This window comes from Doryrhamphus excisus, chromosome 15 (assembly GCF_030265055.1).
Source record: "Doryrhamphus excisus isolate RoL2022-K1 chromosome 15, RoL_Dexc_1.0, whole genome shotgun sequence".
Taxonomy (NCBI): domain Eukaryota; kingdom Metazoa; phylum Chordata; class Actinopteri; order Syngnathiformes; family Syngnathidae; genus Doryrhamphus; species Doryrhamphus excisus.
This window is the reverse complement of record NC_080480.1, coordinates 6137809-6163962: the sequence shown is the minus strand read 5'-3', so window position 1 is coordinate 6163962 and position 26154 is coordinate 6137809. Positions and strand designations below refer to the sequence as shown.

Genomic DNA, 26154 nt, shown 5'->3' with positions numbered 1-26154 from the left:
CCCCCATGAGCTCACAAATCCAAATATCAGCTTTCATATACGTGATGATGCTGACTGTAAAATATGGAGACCCTTTTTTGATGACGGAAAAAACTTGCACACTCGGCGTGGCAAAGAGATACTCAAATTATGCTCAAATAATGTTCCAATGAGGCAAGATCACCCGTACCGTGCGGGTGAGCAAAGCAAGCGCTCCTTTTTTCTCCTTGCTGTGATGTTAACAGCCTGTCGTAACTTCCCCGGAGCTCACTGAAAGGCCAGCGCTGTGGTGTTTCACAAGTGCTAAAGATTTGCCAGAGAACTCCATGGCGTCACACCGGCTGCTCTGAGCATGTGTCCCAATACAGTGCACCTTGCTGGGCCACAGCAGGTGGCTCCTCCTGCTCTGTACGCGGTTTCTACTCATAGCAGTAATGTGCTAGGAATTATGTCATATTTCATGAGGACAAATCCTAATTTGTTCCAGTCCTTCCTACCTCCAAGTGTGCACAAACTACACTTATATCCAAATTTTAAAAAAGCGTCTGGTGCTGACCCCGCGACCACACGTTCATTTTGACTATTTATAATAATGTTGACTGTTAGACTGCCAGATAAACAGATAGATACTGTGGATAGCAAATGTTGGTCTTTGAAGAGTCTTCTCTTTGAAATGTGACGCGTGTACGGAAACAAAAGGGCTTGTTTAAAATTAGACTCTCTTCCTGCTAAATTTGGACACCTGCATCCTGTCATAGTTAAAACATCCTGCTACCATGGCCATGTTCACCAGTGCAAAAAGATGCAGACAACAAAAAGGTGGTGGTGGTGGGGGGGGGGGATTCTTGAGAGCAAACCTAAGCAGCAAACGCAACAAGCTACCAATCTAATCTGGTCCAAAGTTTCCACGGCAGGTTATGCGTCAACGTCTGAGCCAGGTCACATGATCACGGTCATGCTGGAATTATTAACGTGCTATTTGTCGCAACGCGTCCCTCCTCGACCGCTGTTAGCGGCCTCCATGGCCAAAGATGGAAGCCAGGATATTGATGCATGGATCACGTGACGATGATACAATCTGTCACTGTCTTTGCTTAGCAGCCTGGACGTGAAGTAACAGCAAACAGCAAAATAGGATAATTTTTTTTTTATGTGGTAATATTTTGACAAAAAAAGAGCTAGGTTGATACTAATTTTTTTCAGCAATATGACTGTGACTGTGAAGTATGACGTATATACTGTAAGTCCTTAGCATATGTACACAAGCATGTTGCTTTACTAAACATCAACATGGCCAAGTTGCATTTTTCACTTTGTGACCCTGCTGGGAAAACATGCGTATATCGGCAACAAAGCACAAAGAACAATAACCAACCTGTGAGAGTCATGTGATGCACTGACTAATAAAAGCCAGTTCTTCCTGGACAGTGGCGGCTGGTTGACGCTTCCAGCCAATTTGTGATGCTGATGGCCGAGATGAGGATTTATTGTTTAAGCGCCACACGTCCTACGGACGATTAATCCTCCACCTCATCCTCTCCCCGTGCGGCCACTCTCCCCTGCATGTCCTGCACCTGTCAGATTAGCCTTAAATGGGCAGCTGCCACTCACTTCATAACCCCCCCCCCCCTCAACCCCAACCTACAGGCCTGTCACCTCACTTTGCATGGATTTATGTGCAGACAGGAGAAATCCAAATGGGGAGAACCCTCAAGCTAAAAAGGGCAGATAAGGTGGCTGCCCCCGCCCCCCCAGATAGCAGGATTGAAACCATTATTGCCGGTGAGGAGATTAACACCCCTGGCGTCCCATAAAACAAAGTGTTGATGAGGAAATGATTATTTAGTGTGATGATTTAAGACAATAACAGCGCTCCAGTTCAACAACTTGGCCACAAATAAAGCTGCAGGGAATATGGGGGGGGGTGCATGTGTCACCACCAGGGGACTCAGCCTCTTAAAGTCCCCCCTCCCCAGATGGACAGGAGCAGCTGAGGCCACAACACACAAATAATAAACATCAGAGCAGCTCTAAGCTGTTAAATGCCGGTAATGACCTCAGTCAGCCTCTCACAGGAAACACGGCACACTTTTCAAAATAAGAGACGTCTTGCACCTTAGGTAGCATTTACATTTGGAATCTACACTCCTTTCACCCAATACAGTAAACATAAAAAATAAGACATATTTTCGACATATAAAACCGGTTTACAGCCTTCTCAATACGTATTTAACATTCACAGATGCTAGTGGTTGTTGTGTACGAGACCAATTATACACACTATGCAGGAAAATAATTATAAATCGTCACGTGACAGTAGAAGCGGTGTGCGCACGCGTAAAGGAGTGTGTAGGAAAGAGGATTTAATATGGTTATTGTGCTGTCAGACATCAAGTTAATAATAAGGACTGATAAAGTGTGGAAGGCATTAGTCTGTGCGTGTACGTGTATACGTGCATGCGCAGGATAGCAGGGGGCGGTCCGGGTGGAGCGGTGGTGGTGGTGGGGGGGGGGGGTTGGTTGGGGGGTTAATCGCCAAGCACTTTATGCAGAGCGCTGTTTTGCGTGGCGCTCATTCAGTGCGCAGCAGCGGTGACGGAGAGCGTCAAAGTGGACTTTTTTTCCCACCAACACATCTGTGGTGGTGGTGGTGGTGGGGTCTCACTTTGAAGACCGCGAGGTGGAAAGATGATCGAACAAAGGATTTAGCTCGGACCTATCAGGAGAACATCCATCTGGGAAGAGTGGAGGGGGTGTTCATTCCATGTCATTGGGGCTGCTGCGACCACCGCCGGTTCCGAGAGCGAGGTAGCCGGAACCGTCTGGGCCGGCGGCGCTCATGTGGATTCAGAGAGCCGAAGCCAACGAGTCGGCTCTTTTTTAAAATGTGACATTTTTACTACCGAGTCTCGTCGACGCTGACAGCTGCGCGTGCAAGCCTCGACACCTTCTCGGTCGGATCTTCTGCATCGATTACAAAGGTTGGTGGTGTTCATCATGCATCCATAAATAGCCCATTACGGCGGGGGCGGTGGTGTTGGTGTGGGGGGGTCACGCATAACATGCAGAGAAGGGGATGTTGCTGTGTGTCATGGATGCTCTTGTATGCAAATATGCATGCACACAAAGCCCAGAGGATTTCTGCATGTGTGCACACGCATGTCTCATCAATGGAGGCGTGCATGTGGGAATCGAACGGTTCATTCCCATTTTCATTCCCTAAAATACACACGGGGGGTGTCGGGGGGGATATTTTTGGGAGTGTCAAGCAGTCCATCATTGTTAAGAGGTGAGGTGTCATTCTCTATTCCTAGCACACACACACGCACGCGCGCACACACACACACACATGCACGAACACATGTGGAACAATGCTTTTGCTGCTGGTCCCTCAAACAAACACTCTTCTGGAATGCCCTGGGGACCCTCCATGTGGCCGACATTGTCAAGGGAAGGGGGGAAAGAGCATTCTCTAAATGTGTTTGCATTCAGCTGCTCCTTAGGTCAGCTAAAACCAAGAGCGGACCGTGTAACCCCCCCCATGCAGCAACACCCTTTTCTAGAGCGTACCCCCAGTCTCTGTGGTCAGCATGAAATGAATCTCAAGTAGTCACTTGGGTGCAGTTAAGCAGAGGAAACATGTGTCTATGAATATTTACAGTACGTAAATACCATCCTTGTTCCTGTCCATGTACTATGGATGTTACATGTGACTGCATACATGTTTCTTGTGAGGTGTCTACCCCCTCCTCTTGGGAAACCATGCAAGGAGGAATAATCAGTCGCCACAATAAGCTCTTCATTAGCAGTAAAGGCAATGCTTAAAGTGTAAGAAGAAGTTAACTGATATAGGGGTGTTATTTTGTGTCTACTGGGCTCTAATAAAGCATATTAAGAAGGCTGTAAACAGGTTTTCGATGCTTTAACTATGAACATTTTTCATTCAAAAATAAGGAATCGATGTTCTCCCCGTGCATGCGTGGGTTTTCTCCGGGTACTCCGGTTACCTCCCACATTCCAAAAACATGCTAGGTTAATTGGAGACTCCAAATTGTCCATAGGTATGAATGTGAGTGTGAATGGTTGTTTGTCTATATGTGCCCTGTGATTGGCTGGCGACCAGTCCAGGGTGTACCCCGCCTCTCGCCCGAAGACAGCTGGGATAGGCTCCAGCACCCCCCGCGACCCTCGTGAGGAAAAGCGGTAGAAAATGAATGAATGAATGAAATAAGGAATCGAACCCATGCAGAAATTCACTTATCACAGTGGGGTCTGGAGGCGATTAATGGCAATAAAGGAGGGACTGTTACATATTGAAACCAAAGGAAAGCAAAACGACTCACCCGTTGATGCATGACCATGACGCTCGGTTCCAGTGGTGAGTGGAAGGGAGGTTAGCTGTCAAACAAGTGTAAAAATAAGTTAGCCACCATATCATGCAACTCAATAGTGATGGGAGATTTGGCTCTTTTTAGAGAATGCGCACCCCTAAAAAGAGCCAGCTCTTCCAAATGGCTCCTTGCCTGAATGTTTATTGTCGACATGGCTTTATTTCTGGTTCCATTGTTTTCTTGAGCTTTTTCTTTCATATTTCATTGAGGAATGAGTGACTCTTTCTGACATATCTGGTATAAGCAGGAGCCGGTGAGTGTAGAAGGGTCCCGTGGCCTTGGCGGAGGTCATCCACGCTTCTATGTGCGTCCCTTTTCTTATCCATGGAAACTTCCCGCCTTCTTATACACGCACACACGAACTCTCCTTGTTTCTCCTCAGTTCTTGTTTACCATCTTGAGTGTCCGATTCCCTGTGATCAATCGGTATCACTTGTGGGCGGGTGGACTATTTCTACCCCATGAATGATGATCACGTGACACCTTCTATTTTCAAGTCGCGTTCAGGGGTATGACAAGCCATCGTTTATTGATGCTTGAGCTAAAACACTCATTGCCAAGTCAATTAGCATATGGCCCTGCTGTGAGCCCCCCCCACCCCAGTCCCATGCTAATGAGGCCTAATTAGGACGGTGAGGGATGCCCGGAGGATGCTGGCAAGGATACAGCCTAAAATTTCATCTGGACTATTTTGTTGTTTTGACGAGCATCTGAGAAGGATTGGTGATATCATTGTGGTGATATCAGGGGATCCAGATGCACATCATCCTGGATATTAAGCTTGTTTGTTCAACCAGCAAGTGGATTATTTCTCCTGCGTTTTAATCCACAACAAAAGCCCAAAGCTGACCAAAAAAAGGCCTCTTAGTCCTCGACTATCAATGCCAAAGCCAAAGAAAGAAAAGGAAGTGCTGACACATTCACACTGGTATTCACATAGAATGCAGATGGAACTTCCTATTGGATTAAATGGAAGTTGAATCCATTCCAGGGTCAAACTGTACCCCATCACACGTCCTGAACGTATTATTTAATACAATAAAATATATCCTAATAACTGGGCACACAAGGTGCCAGGTAGCCTAGGCTTTTCCTTGATTGTGTTTTGTTTTAAATGGAATATATTTAGATGTTTATAGTCATGCAGTATTTTTGAAAGCACATTGAGTGGAGAGTTACCTTGACATGTTTCCACTGAGCTGCAGACCTGACAGGTCCACAGGGTGTAAATCTCCACCCAACACACCTTGAAAAATATGTTGTGAATATTTCAAATGACTTTTACGCCAGGAAGGAAGTGGCAGAAAAGGAAAGCCGTTTGGTGCCAAAAGCGAACGGCGCATCCAGCTGGAGTCCCAAATGGTGTGGTCCACATCCTGCACAATGACCCGGTCACCTCACCAGCTGGATCAATGTGTTGCCAGACGCACATAAACATCCCCAGTTATTACACAGCTGCTGATACGCGAGTACGTGAGCAGCATCTGCTGCTTCTTTATCATCAATGCACCTTGCTTGCACACGTGAGGCGCATGCATGCAGGCCGCTCTTAAGCAGCAGCCATGCAGCAGCAGAACTGGAAGTAGCTGGATTCCCCCCCACCCCCCGTTACATAAGAGCCACAGAATGGAGGCAAGGAGGTGCAGCAGGGAGAGCAGAAATAAAAGAAGCCAAAATGGAAGCGGGAGGCTGTAATTGGGTGAGGAGAATGCACCCCCGCTTTGGAGGAGATGTGGTGATGAAAGCCACAGTGCAGCGCTTTCAAAAGGGGGGGGGGGGGGGGGGGACCATCTCTATTTATTTCTGGCCACAACGGAACCACTAAAGTCCGCACTGCTTGGCTTCCAAATTCTTAATGTGAAAAAAATGCTTTCCCACAGGGAATCTGCTCTAAACCAAATCGTCTGTTCCAGGGTCAAACTGTCACCAGCATAACCTTCATCAATGGGACAGGCAGTGTTTTGGTTACAATCACATGATGAATGGCATGCAAGTATGAAAATAACAACCCCAGAATACTTGTTTGTGTTAGCCCTGTTGCACTGAGCAGCCTGGACACCAAATGACAGCATGGCTAATTTAGATAAGAGACAAAGCACAGTGACTATGGGATGTCATTTCATGTCTGGAGGCCTCTATGTTAAAAATTGTGTCATGGGAGTGTAAAGGTAACTATAGGGGTGTTATTTTCTGTCTAGAGAGCTCTAATACACCCACATTTTAGGAACAGCGTTGCAAAAAAGAGTAAAAAAAAGATTGTGTTAGGTCTTTGTGTGTATTTGTCTCATGTCTCATTTGTGACTTGGCATGTGACTGCATGCATGTGATTGTGTGTGTATGTGTCCTTAGAGTCCGTCTCATCTGTGTGAGAATGAGTGAAAGCGTGAGATTGTGGGGGGTTTCGGAGGGAAAGTGAGGGTCTCCACTGTGTTGTTCTTAATGCACGCTCATTAAGACCTGACAAAGGAGGGAAAAAGCGAGCAAAGACAGAGGAGGAACTGTCTACTCGGCTTAATGCGGACGACTGAGCTCTCTCCCCCAGTCGTCTACTCAAGACAGGGGTGTAACCATGGTTACCAGGGGGAGGGCAAGGTGATGGGGGTGTCTCACCAGGAAATTATTGTCTTAGAGAAGCGGGCGTGCAGATCAGCCATCACTGTGCTTTTGTTTTGGTGAATCATCAAAGCCATCATAACCAGCAGCTTGATGGCAGGAAACGCCAGCATCTTAAAGTGACTTAAGGAAGGAGGGAGGGAAGGAAGGAAGGGTTCTTTGGAGAGGTGTAAATCTCTTGCGGGATACATGAAAGCGCTGTAAACAAATGAATATGCACTAATGCATGCATAAATATTACAACAACCTCCTGGAGGTGTCACAAGTAATGAATATTTTTTTCCTTGAGCTCATAAACAAGTGCTCGTTAAAAAACGCATGATAGATGGAGCTTTGGTGAGGCGTTCAATGTCAGGCGCAAGATAGCTGGATCCAAAATGGTACAAATATTCATGTAGTATTATGACTGTACGGAAAACTGCATTGCATCCTACTATACGTGGATGTAAACGTCGGATCACCTTCTGTCAAGCATAAAAAAATGCTGGCATTTTCCTTTCTTTGGAAGAACGGCAGTGACAAGTACCTTCCCGCTTCAGGATGAGACGAGCACTGCACCACCCGGTCATCTGACCAAAGTCATGGTGTATAATATTTCTATAGATCCAACTGAGAGCAGTTTTTGAGGGTGAGCAGCTCAGCATTTCTGGAGTTTGTAGTTTTGTAGCATTTGTGACAAAACGTGCATTGCAGTTAGGCATCCAAACTTTTTAAATTAAATTAAATGTGGCGCCCTCCACGAGTACTGGAGCAGTGAGGTGCTTTATTTTTGCTGAGGATAGAAAACATTTGTCTTGACATGAAATGACATCATTTAGAGGTGAAAACAACATGAAGAGAGAGTGTAAAGTGTGTTGTACCAGGAAATAGTCAGCTCCCAACCTAAAATTGTTATATTCCCTACATAATTCCCCTGAGAATTCTTGTTTACTTTTTTCTCTTGCCTGTTCTTTTGCTAGTTTTCCACTGTCTTTGTTTGCGACGATCATGTGACGCGTGGGAGGGCGTTGGGACGTTTCCGAGTGCTCGGTGCTGAAAAGACTTTCATGAGCTGCTGTGCTTTTGTTGTTTTGTGACTCGTTTACAACTCGTTTCTTTTACTCACCAACTTCTTTGTGTCGTGGTTCATTTTTAGGAGATGACGTTTCCCCTGATCCTGTTCCTGCTGCTGCTGGCCCGTGGGACCACAGGCCAAGACTCCGAGGAATCCGAGGCTCTCCCGACAGGCTGCGGTTGGGGCCTGGGGCGACCCTACACCCTCCTCTGTGACCTGGACTCTATATGGGGCGTGGCCGTGGAGTCGGTGGCGGCCGGCGGTACGCTGGTGGCCATTTTGCTGGCGCTGGTGCTGCTGTGTCGCTTACGTCACGTGAGCGAGGGCGAGAAACGCAGCGGCGTGGGCCCCATCCTGTTGCTGCTCCTGGGCGTGGTGGGCTTGTTCGGGTTGAGCTTCGCTTACCTGATCGAGCAGGATGAGGCGCTGTGTCTGCTCCGGAGGGCCCTGTGGGGCCTCCTATTCGCTCTTTGCTTCTCCTGCTTGCTGGTGCAGGGGGTGCGTCTTCGCAGAATGGGTCGGGAGCGGCGTAGCCCGGGAGGATGCGCCCTTTCGGGCCTGGCGTTGGGTCTGAGTGCCGTGCAGGGCATCATCGCCACGGAGTGGCTCCTTCTGACCGTGCTGAGGGAGGGCCGGGCCGCCTGTCAGTACCTCCCCATGGACTTCTCGCTGGCTTGCAGCTATGTGCTCGCCCTCCTGTTAGCCGCCTTGACTGCCGCCGCTCTGGCTCTGTGCGGGAAGACGCGGCAGTGGCGCTGCAGTGCCGTCTGGCTGCTGGTGACCTGTCTGCTGTCGCTGCTGCTGTGGGTGGCCTGGGTGGGCTTCTATCTCTATGGCAACGCCTGGCTGGGAAAGTCCCCGGAATGGAACGATCCGGCGCTGGCCATCGCTTTAGTGGCCCAGGGTTGGCTCCTGCTCATCTTCCACGCCATCCCCGAATCGCACATCTGCCTCAAGCCTCCGCCGCAGCCCACCGCACCGGACTACTTTGACACGTCGCAGAACTCCACACGGATGCGAGAGACCAGCTTCGATGAAGACATCCCGCTTTCTCACAGGCAGTTTGTGGAGAACCAGGGCTACGGATACAACGACGAAAACACTGCAGGTACATGAACACAAATGAGAGACCCTAACAACAACAACGTGGGGGAGAAGCAGGGCCTATTTATGCAAGAGGAGAATGAGGGCAGCAAGTACACGGAAAGCCTTTGTCTCCTTACTGACATCAGATCAATGTGATCAGATCACTGCAGTCTCTACTTGGCTGCAGCACTCCATTTTCTTGCTGCCCTCAGTCTCCTCTTGGATAAAATAGGCCCTGCTTCTCCTCAATTGTTGTTGTTTGTTAGCGTCTCATTCAGACTGAGGTTGCTGGGACTTGGCTCTGGACGCAGCTGTACTATACTAAATTTTGTCAACTGCATTGCTCCGTTTTCTTGCTGCCCTCAGTTTCCTCCCGGATAAAATGTGTATTGTACATGTGGAGAAGCAAACACAGGATAGTCTCGTTCTCCTCCATTGTTGTTGGTGCGCTTGTCTCGTACTTGTCTAGACTGATGATCCTTAGCGACAGATGCTGCTGTACTTTTTTCCTACCCTCATTCTCGTCTTGGATAAAATGAGCCACCTTATCATAGAAGCAAATGTGCCTTCAGTGCATGTCTTTAAAAACGTGGCCTGGCATGCATATTACCTTTTGCAATGTCCATGTAAGCAAGGCTTGTTCTGAATGAAAATTGCAAAAACAAATCATAGTAATATAGAAACAGGAAGAGACGCAAACGTCTGCACAGCAAGATTTCTGCTGAGTCACTATGATGAGTCACCCTTCCATCGTTTCTTGTCCATCAGGATTAAGGAGCGGCAGCAGCGCCGGGCAGCACAACAGCAACGCGGGCGCCAGGCCCAGCGCTCCCTTCCGTAGCAACGTCTACCAGCCCACTGAAATGACCATGATCCTGAACGGGGGAGCGGTGAGTACATCCTCCCAATCGCAGGTATACACACCGCCCGCGGTCCTCCATCCCCCACCCTCCCACCCCCACCGGACTGCATGCACATTTGTGCCGGATCGTACGTCATTCTGGAGAGGCGTGAGTGTGCACAGTGCATGGTCCAGTGTGGACGCTGGTTTTGGAAGCACATGCATGTCAAGCTGTGCCACTCATGTCATATACGGGTGTAAATAACGCCACTCATTCACCAGGATGAATGCTTTTCATGGAGCTGCTACACAACCACCGAGGCATGGCTCAAAGGCACCATCATTCTGCTCAGCATTCTTATTCTTATCGATGATACATCAGATGTCACTCTTGATTGGCTCCGACTGCTGATGTCACACTTGAACGCTACAATTAAACCACTTAGAATTGCACTCACTATTTATTTTATTGATTTAGAAACAGACAAATATTACAGTCAATGACTTATTTTTGTGTGAATATGTTATGTTACTGTTATACAGTACAGACTATGTTAGATTTAAATTAATTATTATCATATATATATATTTATTATTTTAACTTTTGCTCTAATTTGTTTTTTCTGCCCACTGCTTCGAGAGAAATGATGTGCCTGCTACACATGGAGTTCCATGCTGGGTTACACGACATACGTTCATGCACCTGCTGCATGCCTGAGTGCAAACATGCATGCTGCAATCAAGTGACAGCAAAAGCAAATGAAGCAAAAATATGAATAATGCTCATGGCAGGGGTGTCCAACGAGGGCCGCATGCGGTAAAATCAAAAGGTACCAAGGCCACTTTGATATTTTACCTTGCGTAAAGCACCCCATGTATAGATACGCTGATACGTTAGACAGTATAAACAGCCTGCATCTCAGCTTTGGCTTAGAGGAGAGAAAGTATCTTATTACTTCCTCTCAACTGCTTGTTTTTGTGGCTGCTATTTTTACATCAGTTAGTTTCACTATATAGTTGTAATATCACTTTTTGCCTATAGAATTTTCAAAAAAAACATTGTTTTGTTATTAATATTGCAATAATAATTGTAGGAATTTTTTTTTAAATAATTCCTACAATAATTATTGCCTATAGAATTTTCAAAAAAACATAGTTTTGTTACTAATATTGCAATAATTATTGTAGGAATTATTTTTTTTAATAATTCCTACAATAATTATTGCAATATTAGTAACAAACAATGTTTTTTTGAAAATTATTATTTTTTAAATAATTCCTACAATAATTATTGCAATATTAGTAACAAAACAATGGTTTTTTTTTTTTAATTCTATAGGTTGAAGTTGAAAAATTTAATATGTGCAGGGCCAATAAAAATGTTTTTCCCAACCTAATTTTCCCCAAAAATTGCTTCATTTTGTTACAAATATTGTAATAATTATTGGAGAATTTTTTTCTCATAATATTTTTTGTCATAAAGTAAACATTTTTATATTATGGCTTTATGCTAAGATTTTTGCTTTATTTTGTAAAAATTACTGCGCTTTTTCAATTTTTAAATGTATTTTTAAAATATGCAGAGGGCCAATAAAAAAAAAGGGCCACACACTTTGGACACCCCTGGTTTATGGTGAAAAAATTGGGTTTGTGCTTAAAAATGCAAAATAAATAGGAATTTCCACAAGCAGTTTCTACATTCTGATGTGTTTTTGCCCCATTGGCTGTGGAGCTTTATGGATATGATTAACTTTACTCAGTGTTAAACGCTAATTAGCTTCCCTTTGACACTGCAGGTTCCCTCTGCCCCTCCCACCTACACCGGGAGGCAGCTGTGGTGAAGCGGGGAGGTCCAAACTGAGGAGGGGGTGAAAGTTGAGGAGGATGCAAAGATGGATGCCACTTTCACTCTGTACAGACTTCAACACTGACTTGTGTGTGTGCCAATCCAATATTGTTTATGTGCGTCCACGTGGGAGAGAAAGGAGGTCATGGATGACAGAGATAGAAAAAAAAAAGTCGTCTTTGGGTGTAATTTGCTCTTAAACTGTGAAAAAGATTTTTTTTTGTAGCTCTGTCATCCATCCTTCCAAAGTCCATGTGGGATGTGTGTCTCAAAAAAAAAACAACAAAAAGAGAGTGTTAAGTGTGTATTCCCAACAACAACCCCTCCCTCGCCACTCTCCCAGACCCCCAAACGGCTTCATCTGCTCTCCCACCGTCTCACATTTGCACGGACACACAAAGTGACAGCACCTGCACACGAGGATGGGGAGCTCCTGCGGCGAGATGATGATGACTGGCGGGTTGGTTTTCACCGGAAGCCAAGATGACGACGTCCGGTGCGGAGGAATACTAAGAGGAAAAGATGCAAGACAGACTATATTTAGAAGTGTGTGGAGATATCCGAGAGCCTGACGGAGATGGCATTTGCAGTGTGAGGTTGGAAGAAGAGGAGGAGGAAGAGGAGCAGGGGCGGCCATGTTGTGCTCATCTTTATTTAGTTAGTGGACGCTTCCTCCTCCTCCATTTCACGCCCTTCATCCTGTCACCAGCTTTCATGGAAGAAGCTGTGTACATCCTGTAGTAGTGATGTAAAAAAATAATATTAATCAGAATAATAAGCCCTGCTTGCTTGTTTACCTTTTTTAAATGAACAAATTAACCGTTTGGACACGTCGTATGATGTGACTTTTTTTAACTGCTTAATTTGCATTTGCGTGCTCTTTTTTTAAAACTTTTTTTTAAAGTATTTTTTGTTGTTTTTTTCTGCATAAGAGAAAAAAAGGCTGTGAATACTTTTTGGCAGTAAAAAAAGACTGTTACGTACTGTTGTAGTTGTGGAAGAGTGACTAGCAAAAGCAGAACAGGGCGGGCAGAATCAATGAACTTAAAGGCCACCAGGCAGTCACAGTGGAGCCTTCACAGCAACACGTGACTAAGACAGGCCGCCGCGTGCTACACTGTGTTTACGTCTCTTCTAAAATAGGAGCACAGCACAACAGCTCAGTGCCATGCCCAAAGACAGCCTTGCTCCGTTTGGACCAACGCTGGCTGCTGGAACAGGGGTGGGTTCATACATAAACATATGGACTCCAGGAACAGAAAACATGGGCCCCGACCAGACCAAGACTACAGGAAGAGGACGTAGAATGGGCTATAGGACCTACAGGCACACGGGTCAACATGGGTAGGGGAGGAACATGGGTAACAGGAACAATAATTGGTACCGCAGGCTACAGGAATAGGGTTTAATATGGGCCAAGCTCAGTCACAGGAAAGGGGAATTCCAGCAAGAAGGGCGAACAGGAACCAGGGTTACCACGAGGAACAGGAAGAAGTTACAGGGACGAGGTTTAGCGTCGGCCACAGAGGTAATACTCTATATTTACACTGGCCACAGGAACAAGGCTATGCGAAAGGAACAAGTTACGATCAGCCACAGAAACAGGGTTTTACATAAGACTTCAGGGACAAGGTTTAATAACGCGTGCTACAGGAACAAGGGTTAGTTTCAGCTATGGGAACAAAGGTTGATAACACAAGTTAACAGGCCAGATGAATAGGTGCGCATGCACAACAGCAAGAAGGGTTAAGGACCAGCTGCTAGAACATGGTTTAAGATCAGACACAAGAACAAGTGTGGAGCATCAGCTATGGAAATGAGAGTTGAGAAACAGCTACAAAAACAAAGGTGAAGCAACTCGATCAGCTCGAGCAACAGGGTTTCAGGATCAGCCAGAGCAACAAGGTCTGAGTATCAGCCAGAGCAACAGGGTTTCAGGATCAGCCAGAGCAACAAAGTTTAAGCATCAGCCAGAGGAACAAAGTTTAAGCATCAGCCAGAGGAACAGGGTTTAAGGATCAGCCAGAGGAACAGGGTTTAAGGATCAGCCAGAGCAACAAAGTTTAAGGATCAGCCAGAGCAACAAAGTTTAAGGATCAGCCAGAGCAACAAAGTTTAAGCATCAGCCAGAGGAACAGGGTTTAAGGATCAGCTACAGGAACGAGCAGCAAGAGCAACAAGGGTTTAAGGATCAGCCAGAGGAACAGGGTTTAAGGATCAGCCAGAGCAACAAAGTTTAAGGATCAGCCAGAGCAACAAAGTTTAAGGATCAGCCAGAGCAACAAAGTTTAAGCATCATCCAGTGGAACAAAGTTTAAGCATCAGCCAGATCAACAAAGTTTAACCATCAGCCAGAGGAACAAAGTTTAAGGATCAGCCAGTGGAACAAAGTTTAAGGATCAGCCAGAGCAACAAAGTTTAAGCATCAGCCAGAGGAACAGGGTTTAAGGATCAGCTACAGGAACAAGCAACAAGAGCAACAAGGGTTTAAGGATCAGCCAGAGGAACAAACAGCTAGAGCATCAAGGGTTTAAGGATCAGCTAGAGCAACAAGGGTTAATGATCAGCCAGAGGAACCAGGGTCAGCTGGGGGAACAAGAGTTAAAGATCGACGACAACAACACAAGTTAAGCATCAGCTACAGGCACAAGGGTCATGGGTCAGCTAGACCAACAACGGTTAAGGATCAGCAAGAGGAACAAGGGTTAAAGATCAGCTATAGGAACAAGGGTTAGCATGTCCTCCAGGAACAATAGTTAGAGGTGAAAACATGAACAAGGATGGTCATGGTTTTTGGATTTGTACCATCACCGAGGGAGGGGGGAAACGCTCCAGAAAAGAGAGAGAACAAAGAGTGAAGGAGTTTTCAACACTTGTGGTGTTTTCACTTGTGTGAAGTATTAAAAAGAAGAAGATGTGACTTTGTAGATTTTGCACTGGTGACTACCTACAGTATGTGTGCATGCTCTGCACCATTCCTTCCCTCTCACTACTACTTACTGTATGTGGAGGTCATGTGACAGCTATCATCAACATCTGTGCTTTCTTTTCACGCTCTTAAAGAAGCCGGTTCTTGCAAGATGATGATCATTTGAGAAGGGACATATTTGAGCGGGGGACTGTTCCATCTGTGTTATCTATGTGGTGAAATTTGCACAACGTTTCTGTGTTAAGGTCGGGGTGTCAATATCATGTAGCCCCCCACCCCCACCCTGTCCTCTCCTGGTGTGTCGCCTTCAGATCGTTCCCTGAGAACGGCTGACAGGCTGGTGTTGGTTTTCACAGCTGTGACTGTGCAGTGACGCGGCATGCCTACGTTCAACTTCATTAACACCCCCCGTCCCCCCATCCCCCACACACTAGTCAAGGATGATCATTGAAAAACAAACACTTCATAACTCTTTCTGTAACTAATTCAGGAAAACACGTTCAATAAAAGTGTAATGTTTAGTTACATTTCATTGATGTGAATTTCTTGTATATCTATGTGCATATGAATTCATCTAGACCAGCGTACTTCTATGATTTACTGGACATCAATAATATGCTCTCAAACATCAACTTGAAGATTATCTTGTCAACCACTAACATTTTTGTCAGCCAAACAGGATAACGTATTATTTTGAGTCAAATAGTCAAAAATATGAAGGTATTGCTCGGGCAAACAAAACATTCTATTAAACAAAATATTTTTATAGTTTATCAAAGACAAAAATGTCATAAATAAACAAAAAAATATTAAGTTATTGTAACAAAATTACTGCCAGTCAAACAGAAAAATACCAAAAATTATTTATAAAATAAAATTGTATTGAGAAAATCTTATTTACACTGAGAAAAATTATTTGACAAAATGTAATATTTCTTTATTTTAATTAAAGTTAATAGAACATTTTTTTTAATGTCATTTTGCAAAACTGGGTAATGAGAACATATTTTGAATTATTGTAAATAAAAAAATAATTGACTAACACAAAATAATCACCAAAAAATATTTTTTATTTACCTGAAATAATATAAACATAGAATCTGGTATTTTTAAATTATCCCTGAATAAATGTTTAATATTTTTAAATTATCCCAAATATATATATATAGAGTAAAAAGATTATTTTGATTTTTAAATTTGTTCTAAAGCCAATAGTCAATAATCCTTTGGCATCCTTTATTTAAAAAAAAAATGTAGACATTGAATAATATGTTAATGCGAGAATGATGCATGAAATAGCAGACATTTCATGTTGGTGAGAATCTGGATAAAGGTACAGAAAGAGGAGGCAACAAAGGTCACCTGGTTGTGTGGGGTGTGATGGTCTGGCGTCAGCTCCCGGGCAATGCCTCCGCTTCTGGCGTCCTCTTTCAAGCAGGCCCTCTTGCCAGACAGTGTCTGGGCTATCAGATAGCCTCCAAATGAAATGGATGCTTTTATCATCTGGCCCCGCAGGAGCAGCAGCTGTCTACAAAAGACCCTCCATCGTGCCTCCTCGTCCCGCACTGCCATGCGTAGCACATTTATGTCTGGGATGGTTTAGGAAAGCAATTTATAATGACAAGGTGGATACGCTGCATAAAGCTTACTCTTCCAGGAGGGATGGAAAAGTGCCAAAAGGGTATAACAATAGAAAGGACATGTTATACACATCAACACAACATTAGCTGCAATGCGTAATAACAATCATATTAATAGTAAAAAGTAGAATAATATTGAATGGTGAATGAAGCATGTGTGCTGCTTTGTGTCACCTGCTTCCCCGCGAGCATCATTTCCTGATAAACAGGACAGACGCTTCACAATGCATTCCCCTTTTCCGCTGCTTCGCTTCCTGCCCTCAATGGAAACACTTTTTTTTTTTTTTTTAACAGAGGGACGTTGCTCACCAGAGAGAAAATAACACGTTCCTGTGAGCTTCCAGCTGAAGCTGACAAAATGCCTTAACAATAAAGAGCAGGGATGGTCAATTCAAGTCACACATTTGCACCAAGCTAAGCTATATTATTCTGATTTTGGATTAAATGTCAATACACCGCTTCACATTTCACCTCGGCTAATGGCAAAATAAACAGACGCTGAACCGCCAGCAGTCAAAGAGGCTCTCATGTGACAGGAGTCAAAGATCCTCCAATAGCAGGATGGCTCTGTTGTTGCAGATGAAATGCTAGTCAAAGATCCTCTATTTAGCAGGAGCACTCAAGTGTTTTTTTTTTTTTTTTTTGCAGAAGATCACTTAAAGATGCTGGCCATTTTGGGAACTACTGAAAAAAAAAAACACTTGAGTGTTTCTGCTAAATAGAGGATCTTTGACAAGCATTTTTTTTTGCAGAAGATCCTTAAAAACAGCGCTCCTGTCATATACTCTATCCTCTATAGAAGTCTATAAAAATGCCCCCCCATCTTTTCTTAATGACAAGCACCCACCCAAATTGCAGAAATATTGAAAGTGAAATTTGTCAAATATCTTCCTTGTATGTATGTTAGTGTGAAAGTGGTATTTCTATAGATTTTGCAGTTGCGTTGTGTGTTGCACGAATGCAGACTTGTTGCATTGGTCTTGCGTCAGGTACCTGGTAGCATAATGTGTATTGTTAGGAATGCAATATTTTCCACTCTGTGGTCAATAACAACAAATGTGTTTTATGCTGGTGTAAAATATTCCATTCCTAAGAGCCCTGATAATAAAAGGCAATGAGCTTGTCTGTGTCTGATTGGTTACAAGCCTTTTAATGGCGCCTGTGATGGATGACTGGGTGTGCGACGTTGGCGTGCAAGGCCTGTGTAAAGACCAGAACAGAATTCCGTCTCAAGTTTAGGGTTGCGTGTGTGCCGGCGTGGACGCAACGGTCAACATGCCATCCACACCGTACACACCGGGCCTCAAGTGCTCCATGTTGTCTGGGGTCATCAGGTCGGTAGGCGTGTGCACAGCCGTGCTCTGGGGAGTTGGAGAAACCACTTGGATGCACAAGTCGGAATTTTCAGAATTTTCAGAATTTTCAGAATTTTCCGAGCTTTCAGTGACATCGGTCATGGATGAGCCCACTGTAAACAAACAACAACAAACTATTAGTTCTTCCACCACCTCAATGAAACATTGATACTAAATAACACTGGAAAACATACGGTCAGGAATGTGTTCACTTCCCATAACTGATCATTTAAAAACGACGCACCAATGAAGTGAGATTACCCACAATGTGCAGGGTGAGCAAATCAAGCGCTCCTTTTTTCTCCTGCCTGTGATGTTAACTTCCACTGAGCTCATGTGGATACAATCATTCACTTTCCTAAGAAGAATATTACACCAAATGCTCCGCAATGAGGCGGGAAAAAAAACACAAAAAACCCTCATCAGCTGCTCAGGGCGCGTGTCCGAATACAGTGCACCTTGCTGGGCCACAGCAGGCGGCTTCTATCGTCTGAACTCTGCTTCCACTGATGGTAGTGATGTGCTGGTAGTCATGTTATGATATTTCATTAGGACAAACCAACAAGTACACTTGGTTACATCTTCATTTCTTCCAGCAAAATGTGCTCTACAAAACTCACTCTGTAACTGTAGGTTGTTTCACCAAATCCCTATAAAATTTGGTACACACCTTTAGGGGACTGGCAAGCACGTGCGTGTCAAATTTGAGCAGCATGGGTAGAAAAACCATCAAGCCATCTGTCTCAACAGCTAATTGTCCAAAGGTTGATGATATCTCTTACAAAGCATTTTCATCAAGGCAACCTATAGGGGGCGCCACATATATCATTTACCATCATATGACATTGCTATGACAAGCTTGGTTCAATATTACATTTATCTATGTCAGGTATTCAATTTCCTTCACTGAGAAATATTTGCCAGGAGCACAAGCGTGCCTTGTGTCTTCTCCAGCACCTTAGCGAAACACTGCCAAGAATGTCGAGTCCTACCGCAATACATTCCACAAAGATGGTGGAATGATGCTGCACTAAGACAAAAAAAACCCAAAAACACACATAATACTTTGCCATCAAAATTCCATATTTCAGGCTATTTTACCCTAAAAGAAATAGCTACTTGCTATAAGTAACATGATTATATTTCATAATTCAATTAAAACATCATGGGGAAAAACAACACCACAAACATGCTGTAGTTCCACAACAATTGGGGCGTGTTACTCTCCCGGTACATGGCTTTTCTCATAAAACGAAATCAAAAGACTTGCCTTTGCATGTATTTCTGCTGCTTTACACCACAAATCCATTTTATGGTAAAGTATCCTGTGTCTTTTATGTTTACAATAAAATATAATGAAATAATAATAAAGAAATAGTACTGACACACAAAAATATGTAAGGTCTCAGGTTTTGAATTATTTTCCATGACCAAGTCCTGATTTTATTTGTGTGTTTTTCTTGCACTAAATATCCGACACGTCCCTGTGGAGGTCGGTCACGTGATTGATGAGCTGCCGCTGAGGGCCGCACCTGTCCCCTCATCCTCGGCGGGTCATTTATTGTTTTTTTGGGCTGACTAATGCGTAGCGGGGCGGCTCGCTGGGGTCGGGTGAGGGTGCAGCTGTTCCCAGATCAGCTTCAAACCACAACGGAATCTAATGCCGCCCTGGTTTGCTCACATGCTGATCCATCAGCAGCAGTGACTGTGTTGTTGCGGTATTTTTTGGGGGGGTGGGGGGGGGGATGTTAGAATGTCAGCTCAGCAGCCAGTCGTGGTGTGCTGAGGAATGTGAACATGCTGCGTTTACAGCCGGGGATGGACGACCTGTGCCCACTTTGTCTGTCTGTCTGTCTTGGATGTACTTTAGAGCAGTCAGTGTGCAGCTTGACTGGCAGAAGGCATTTCATAGTCACTGAAAATTAGTCAACACACAGTATTAATTGTGTAAATAAGCAACATTGGTGAGTAGTAGGATGATTGACAGGATAATGACAGTTAAGCATGGTTTGCACGAGTGTTGTTGGCACGGGAGAGCTGCAGTTCAATAAGGGAAACATGAATTCCAACACGTACTATGATACCTGTAACCCAAACACACCTCTGTATTGCATCACAAGCTATACACTGACTACTCTATTCACACTAAATCCAACTTTCTATGGTGCTGTCCATTGAGAAGGTCATAAAAATGGTTGCTTTTGTGTGATATTCTATGTCGAACGATATTCACTGGATTGTATGTGCACACACTGTACCTGTGTGTGTGTGTGTGTGTGTTTGCACGTGTCCAAGGACAAAGTTCATTTCTCTCCCCAAGTTCAGATTCCATTTCTGTCACACTGGTCATTTACTGCATTCTCAGCTGCTGCACGCACACACACATATACACACACACACGCACACACACACAATCTCTGCCCTCATTCTTCAACATGTCTCCTCCAAGCATGCTTGTGACAGATTGCAAGCTGTATGGAGATGAATATTGTATCCCAGTGTAGCGTGTGTACTGGTAGAGCGTGTATGTAATCATACATGCCTTTTATAAACTCTCAGAGTGTGTGTGTGTTTGTGTTGAAATGAGAAACATGATTGTGTCCATGTGTTCTCACCTCGCTTCTCAACACGGGCCCAGAATGCTTTGACCGTGTTGGGAATGTCGCGGGTTTCCCTCAGGTTCTTTTGCCACTGGCGCAGCTCCTGCACAAACGCCTGCGCCCTGACCTAGAAAACATAGAAATACTGTAGGAATACTGCATACCATTACTAATACACATGCACTCATGCTGGGCATACAGTACGTACACTGACTTAGAAAACATAGAAACACTGTAGGAATACTGCATAGCATCACTAATACACATGCTGGAGTAGTGCTGATTTATAAACAAGCTTTCATATAAAGGTAAAAATAGATGAAATTAATAATATTAGGAGGGCGGCACGGCGGACTAGTGGTTAGCGCGCAGACCTCACAGCTAGGAGACCAGGGTTCAATTCGGCCATCTCTGTGTGGAGTTTGCATGTTCTCCCCGTGCATGCGTGGGTTTTCTCCGGGTCCTCCGGTTTCCTCCCACATTCCAAAAACATGCTAGGTTAATTGGCCACTCCAAATTATCCATAGGTATGAATGTGAGTGTGAATGGTTGTTGGTCTATATGTGCCCTGTGATTGGCTGGCGACCAGTCCAGGGTGTACCCCGCTTCTCGCCCAAAGACAGCTGGAATAGGCTCCAGCACCCCCGCGACCCTTGTGAGGAAAAAGCGGTAGAAAATGAATGAATGAATGAATAATATTAGGGCTGCACAGCGGTCGAGTGGTTAGCGCGCAGGCCTCACAGCTAGGAAACTCTAGTTCAATTCCACCCTCAGCCATCTCTATGTGGAGTTTGCATGTTCTCCCCGTGCATGCGTGGGTTTTTTCTCCAAGTACTCCAGTTTCCTCCGACATTCCAAAAACATGCTAGGTTAATTGGCGACTCCAAATTGTCCATAGGTATGAATGTGAGTGTGAATGGTTGTTTGTCTATATGTGCCCTGTGATTGGCTGGCGACCAGTCCAGGGTGTACCCCCCGCCTCTCGCCTGAAGACAGCTGGGATAGGCTCCAGCACCCCTGCCACCCTTGTGAGGATAAGCATAGAAAACAAAAGAATGAATAAATATTAAAATAAAGATTTTAACCAAAAACAAATTTAATTCATTTAGTTTGAATTTTAAATCAAAATTTAAAAGTACAATCAACTCAAAGTTTACATTTAAAGATATGTAAAAGTGTATGTAAAAGTGACTGACCGCATAGTCACTGACTGCACTGACCTCAATTTTCTACTCCAATATGTTTGGAATATACATACAGTATATATATATATATATGTATATACTACTGTACACACAGACGCACATGTAAGCAAAAAGCTGTGTCATGCATGGCAAGTGTAAGGAGCCAAATGATGAGAGCATGGCTGCTATAGTTTACAGACATGAGATGAATGCTCTGCCACTAAAAAGCCACTCAGCTGTTGTCATGCAGCCTTTTGTTTGCTGCAAAGCTGCCTGGGAGTGAACCAAACTCCCCGTCTAGCCTTCACGCACATTCACCCAGCCATCACTCAACTTTTCGCTGACTCATGTATTGGTCATCCGAGCCAGCGAGGCGACCTTTCTGCGGCAAAAGTGTTCATATTTCATAGCGTGTGGACTGTGTGTGTGTGTGTGTTTGTGTGCTACAGGAGGTCCTGCGTGCATTTGACATATTTTCTGCTTGAGCGTGGCTGCACGTGGTCCTTCTATTCAAAGCATTCATGTATGGCGGCAAGTGGCGCATTCAACCGGAAACACAGACCTACTTCTGCTGTTGACTCCATGGCCAACTGGGTGACAGCCAGTGTGTGTGTGTGTGTGTAAATGTGTGTGTGTGTGTGTGTTACTCTCAGCTCTTTTAGTCAAGTGGAATCAGCACTCAAGCTGGCCTACTTTTTGGACAATAAATAGTGCAGGAGAAGCTTGGCCTTTTATGACAATGCAGTCTGCAAAGGGATGCTACTCACTGGTTAACTTCTTCTTACACTTCTACGACAAAGCGTTGACTTGTGTGTTTCCAGGTGAGCCTTTTACTCCGTACGCCCAACACACATGAGCAAGGCACTGCTGCCTTCGTGCATACAACGAATGGGGATGGGCCTAACACATTTGATTGTATCTTCTACTGCCACATAGTAATAGCTTAGCAGTGCTAAAGTGGATACAGCTCATCATCATTCAATGCTAACAACATCTTGTAGGCGGTCATGTGATCCTCTGACCCATATGAAACGCTTTGCCGAGCCTGGAGCTCCAATGCTGTCTGCGGATATTTTGCATTATTAAAGGCTTTACATAATTTGCTTTTTTTTTTTCCCTCTGTGAGTGCTGACGACTTTTTTTCTTTATGCTGATTGGGTGGCTGGCAGCGCTAGATTGAGTAAAAAAAATAAAACGGTTGCACAGTTTGCTAAGGTGTGACAATGACTAGATAGAAGACAATATTTGTCTTTACATACTCAGTCGACAACTGAGTGTGTGTGTGTGTGTGTGGAGTGCAGTCAGAGGCATGGATGAATGGATTAAAGAGGGGCTAAGGCGCAGAGTGTAAAGATGATTATGTAACGTGTTTAGACCCTACAGCCCTGGGTATAGTACGACAGGAGCGGAACAAGAGACAATCGCATTACAGTGTCAGCGTCTTTCCGCTTCTTCTTCTACCATCTTTCTACGTGCAAGGTTTTTCATCAGTAGGACGCTGGGAACTCGCAATACATACATATATACACACACACACACAAAATACACACACTGCGGTCCAAGCTGCGTCACACAGGTTATATAACAGGCGGGAGAGTGGAAGAGTTGGGGGGGGGTCTGACAAGAGCAAGAAAATTTGGGATGAATATAACCGTTAATCCTGTGATGCTATGACTCCACATCCAAATATTTGATGTTAAAAATAGATGAGGGACTCAAAATGGGAGATGTCGTCTTACGTTTTGGCCCTTTTTTTTTTTTTAAACACTCACTAGCTACAATATTAGGGCCATATGCATTGCGTAATGACAGCCATGTGAAAAATCAAAGCTCAGTTATGGTGACTGTGTGTAATACAATCACTATGCTGGAGCCTATCCCAGCTGACTTCGGGTGACAGGCGGGGTACACCCTGGACTGGTCATTAAAGGGGTATTCATATATGCTTAATATATATATATTTTTATCCATAAATATGAAAAAATAATGGCTTGTCTATATGTGCCCTGTGATTGGCTGGCGACCAGTCCAGGGTGTAAAAACCCGAAAACACCTGGGATAGGCTCCAGCACGCCGCGCGACCCTCGCGAGGAAAAAGCGGTAGAAAATGAGTGAAATTAATATTCCCAATTCATATTAACTATTGAAAAGGGTTCCTATCACCAATTATCATATGAATTGTTAGTGTTTACATGAACAATTCATGTACAGTATAATTACAGGAAGTCTATATATAATTTTAAATGGTATAAGCATCATATTCTACTGCTTTTGTGTGTGTGTGTGTGTGTGTGTTTTGTAATGGGAAGTTATTAAAAATTCAATGATCACATGTTTTTTCCGAAGGCATAATGTGACACACACACACACACAGTCTTTGCTTGCCCAGAATATCTTGCATATCTTAAATAAGTTATGATTGTGTCCTTAAAGACGCCAACCCACAGTCGACCTCCCAGCCTGTTGGTGCTGCGTTCAGGGTCATCGCGGAGATAACAGTCGTGCTTCACCATGTGAACTTATTTGATTGCATACATTCATCATCCTATCATTCCAATAAAGTGCATGCTCTCTAACCCGGGTGGAGGCAAATGGCTCTCTACCGCCACCTAACGTTCACCACGTGCTTCGTCCGGGCGCCATGCATCGCACAGCGTCTGAGCGGAAAGAAATAAAACATGACAAGTACAGCTATTTTCACACACAAAAAACAGTGTGAGAAAATATCTGCGTTTGTTTCTTTCTGCTGCTCTGTGCGCCACCATTTATTATTGATAGAAGGCAAGAAGGGGGCGGGGCCAGCAGGGACATGAGCGCGAGAATTGGCGATCAACAGCGTCCTCTGCTGGATAGAGTTCAAATAAAGCAATACAACTGCAGTAATACATGGTATACTGTATTGATATGATTATATAACTGTTACAAATTCAATTACACAGTTTAAACGATACTGTACTACACTCATTTTATGGGGGTAATATCCACGTGATTTTTAAAATTGAATATAAATACATTTTAGTTGCTACTTGTATGGAAAATTTCAACATGTCCTAGAGAGAATTGTGGGGGTAGATATATTTTTTTGGCTTCAACTTTACTGATCATTTCCTAAAACTCAAATGGTTTTGTTTTTATTGACTGTACCTTATATCCCCTCCAGAAGGACTGGATGATGACCGCAGCCTCGTCGTCACTCAGCTGAAGAAACAACGGCATAGGAGGCCTCGGACTAAGCAAAACAAACAGGAAATATATATATATATATATATATAAATATATATTCATGGACTTCTATGACTGAAGCATGATGATATTTAAAAGGTAGAAATGTCAAAGCAATTGCTGGCACTCACTGCAAGATGAGCCATGACTTGACAAATGGGATCTGGTGGAATTTGACGGGGTGATACCCCAGCCTGCGAGGGTTATGGCTGACATAAAACAAGAGAGCGAGAGAGAATGGAAGAAAATGAAGCATTTTACTGTGATAATGTGACTTTTAGAGGTTTCGTGTGGAAGTCCTCACTTGTACAGCCACTCCACCAGGAAGTCACTGGGGTTGAATGTTAGGACTTTCTTCTGAAATACAAAAAGGAAGAGATTCCGATAATGGCGAGGCATGGTATTAGAAATAGTAAGAAAATTATTATATCATCACAACAAATACCACCACAAATCAGACATAAACGCCAATATAACCAATATACTGTATATAATGCAATATATTATTGTATATATACACTATTATATATGTCATGAGGTATCATAAGACACTCAGGTGACAATACACAAGATTGTGTCTGGAGCGTTTTTTTTAATTATCAGTTTCTGGAGCTATTTTTTTTAATGTTATTTGATTTATATGATGTCATTATTCCCTCCTATAATATTAATAATGATAATAATCATGCTCCCCTAATCTCTAGTAATTATGTGCCTTTTATTGTGGTACCTGCAAACAGCCTTGTTTATCAGCTTCTTTCAGCAAAGCCTCAAGTGCAGGCACCAACACAGGAAACACTTTGTCCTCCATGTACTTTGTGACAGGATCTACACACACACACACACACACACACACATCCAATGGCACTTGTATGATACAGTTTCACAGATTTTCTCTTACGTGGAAATTGTTGTGGGAAAAAAGTAGTGGTCGTCTGCCGTCTGTGCTTGGAAGAAGGCTGTGCTCCAAACACGGAGAAGCCAGGATGTGCAGGGTGGTGCAAAAGGGGGTCCAGGTCTGTGAGAAGCTCGTTTTCCTCCTCATCCACCTGAAAGAACAATCATGGCACTAAGGTGTTACATCGTTAGCAGCAGGTTCATGTGACCAAACCTCCGCAGGCTGGCGTGTCCTGGAGTTCTTGGAAGTTTCCGAACTCGTCCAAATCGCACTGGGAGGACTAGGGAGTCCGGCTTCGTATTCTACGAAAAATATATTCATTTAACATATTCATTTTTATGTTAAGCTAACAAAATATTAAACCATGGACTCACCGGCACACACTTCTTCCCAAAGGGATTTTTTGGCACCGTACATAATTCGTGTAGAATGCTGGAGGCCATACATATGACTAAACATTTTCGTTATTTAACAAGAAACCATCAAAATAAGTTTGAAAAAAAATTAAAGTGGCTA

At 44.0% G+C, this 26154-nt stretch overlaps 2 protein-coding genes across 3 annotated transcripts; one reads left to right on the top strand and one right to left on the bottom strand.

Annotated features, from left to right (window-relative positions):
* The first annotated feature begins 2500 nt into the window (after positions 1 to 2500).
* Positions 2501 to 15264, top strand: gprc5ba (G protein-coupled receptor, class C, group 5, member Ba). Of its 2 annotated transcripts, none has more exons than XM_058049831.1 (4): positions 2501 to 2960; positions 8119 to 9145; positions 9892 to 10037; positions 11761 to 15264. In XM_058049831.1, exons 2-4 carry the CDS (start codon positions 8122 to 8124, stop codon positions 11803 to 11805), a joined length of 1215 nt encoding a protein of 404 aa, XP_057905814.1. In that variant the 5' UTR covers positions 2501 to 2960; positions 8119 to 8121; the 3' UTR covers positions 11806 to 15264. The 2 variants fall into 2 exon arrangements, with proteins under 2 accessions (XP_057905814.1, XP_057905815.1); XM_058049832.1 differs by having other exon boundaries at positions 2502 to 2960; positions 9892 to 10013.
* A 1930-nt stretch (positions 15265 to 17194) lies between these two features.
* Positions 17195 to 26055, bottom strand: iqck (IQ motif containing K). Its single transcript, XM_058049709.1, has 9 exons — positions 26013 to 26055; positions 25852 to 25940; positions 25642 to 25789; positions 25471 to 25568; positions 25045 to 25097; positions 24872 to 24949; positions 24663 to 24747; positions 20350 to 20461; positions 17195 to 17847 (listed from the first exon to the last, which is right to left on the bottom strand). Exons 1-9 carry the CDS (start codon positions 26053 to 26055, stop codon positions 17615 to 17617), a joined length of 939 nt encoding a protein of 312 aa, XP_057905692.1. The 3' UTR covers positions 17195 to 17614.
* Between the last annotated feature and the right edge of the window lie 99 nt (positions 26056 to 26154).

Excerpts from the sequence above, each read along its gene's own strand:
- gprc5ba (XM_058049831.1), top strand. The coding sequence starts at position 8,122 with ATGACGTTTCCCCTGATCCTGTTCCTGCTGCTGCTGGCCCGTGGGACC. Across the intron at positions 9,146-9,891 it reads CAACGACGAAAACACTGCAG|GATTAAGGAGCGGCAGCAGC; the intron begins GTACATGAACAC and ends CTTGTCCATCAG. Across the intron at positions 10,038-11,760 it reads GTACATCCTCCCAATCGCAG|GTTCCCTCTGCCCCTCCCAC; the intron begins GTATACACACCG and ends TTGACACTGCAG.
- iqck (XM_058049709.1), bottom strand. The coding sequence starts at position 26,055 with ATGTACGGTGCCAAAAAATCCCTTTGGGAAGAAGTGTGTGCCG. Across the intron at positions 24,950-25,044 it reads CTGGTGGAGTGGCTGTACAA|CCATAACCCTCGCAGGCTGG; the intron begins GTGAGGACTTCC and ends GTTTTATGTCAG. Across the intron at positions 24,748-24,871 it reads AAGTCATGGCTCATCTTGCA|TCCGAGGCCTCCTATGCCGT; the intron begins GTGAGTGCCAGC and ends TGTTTTGCTTAG.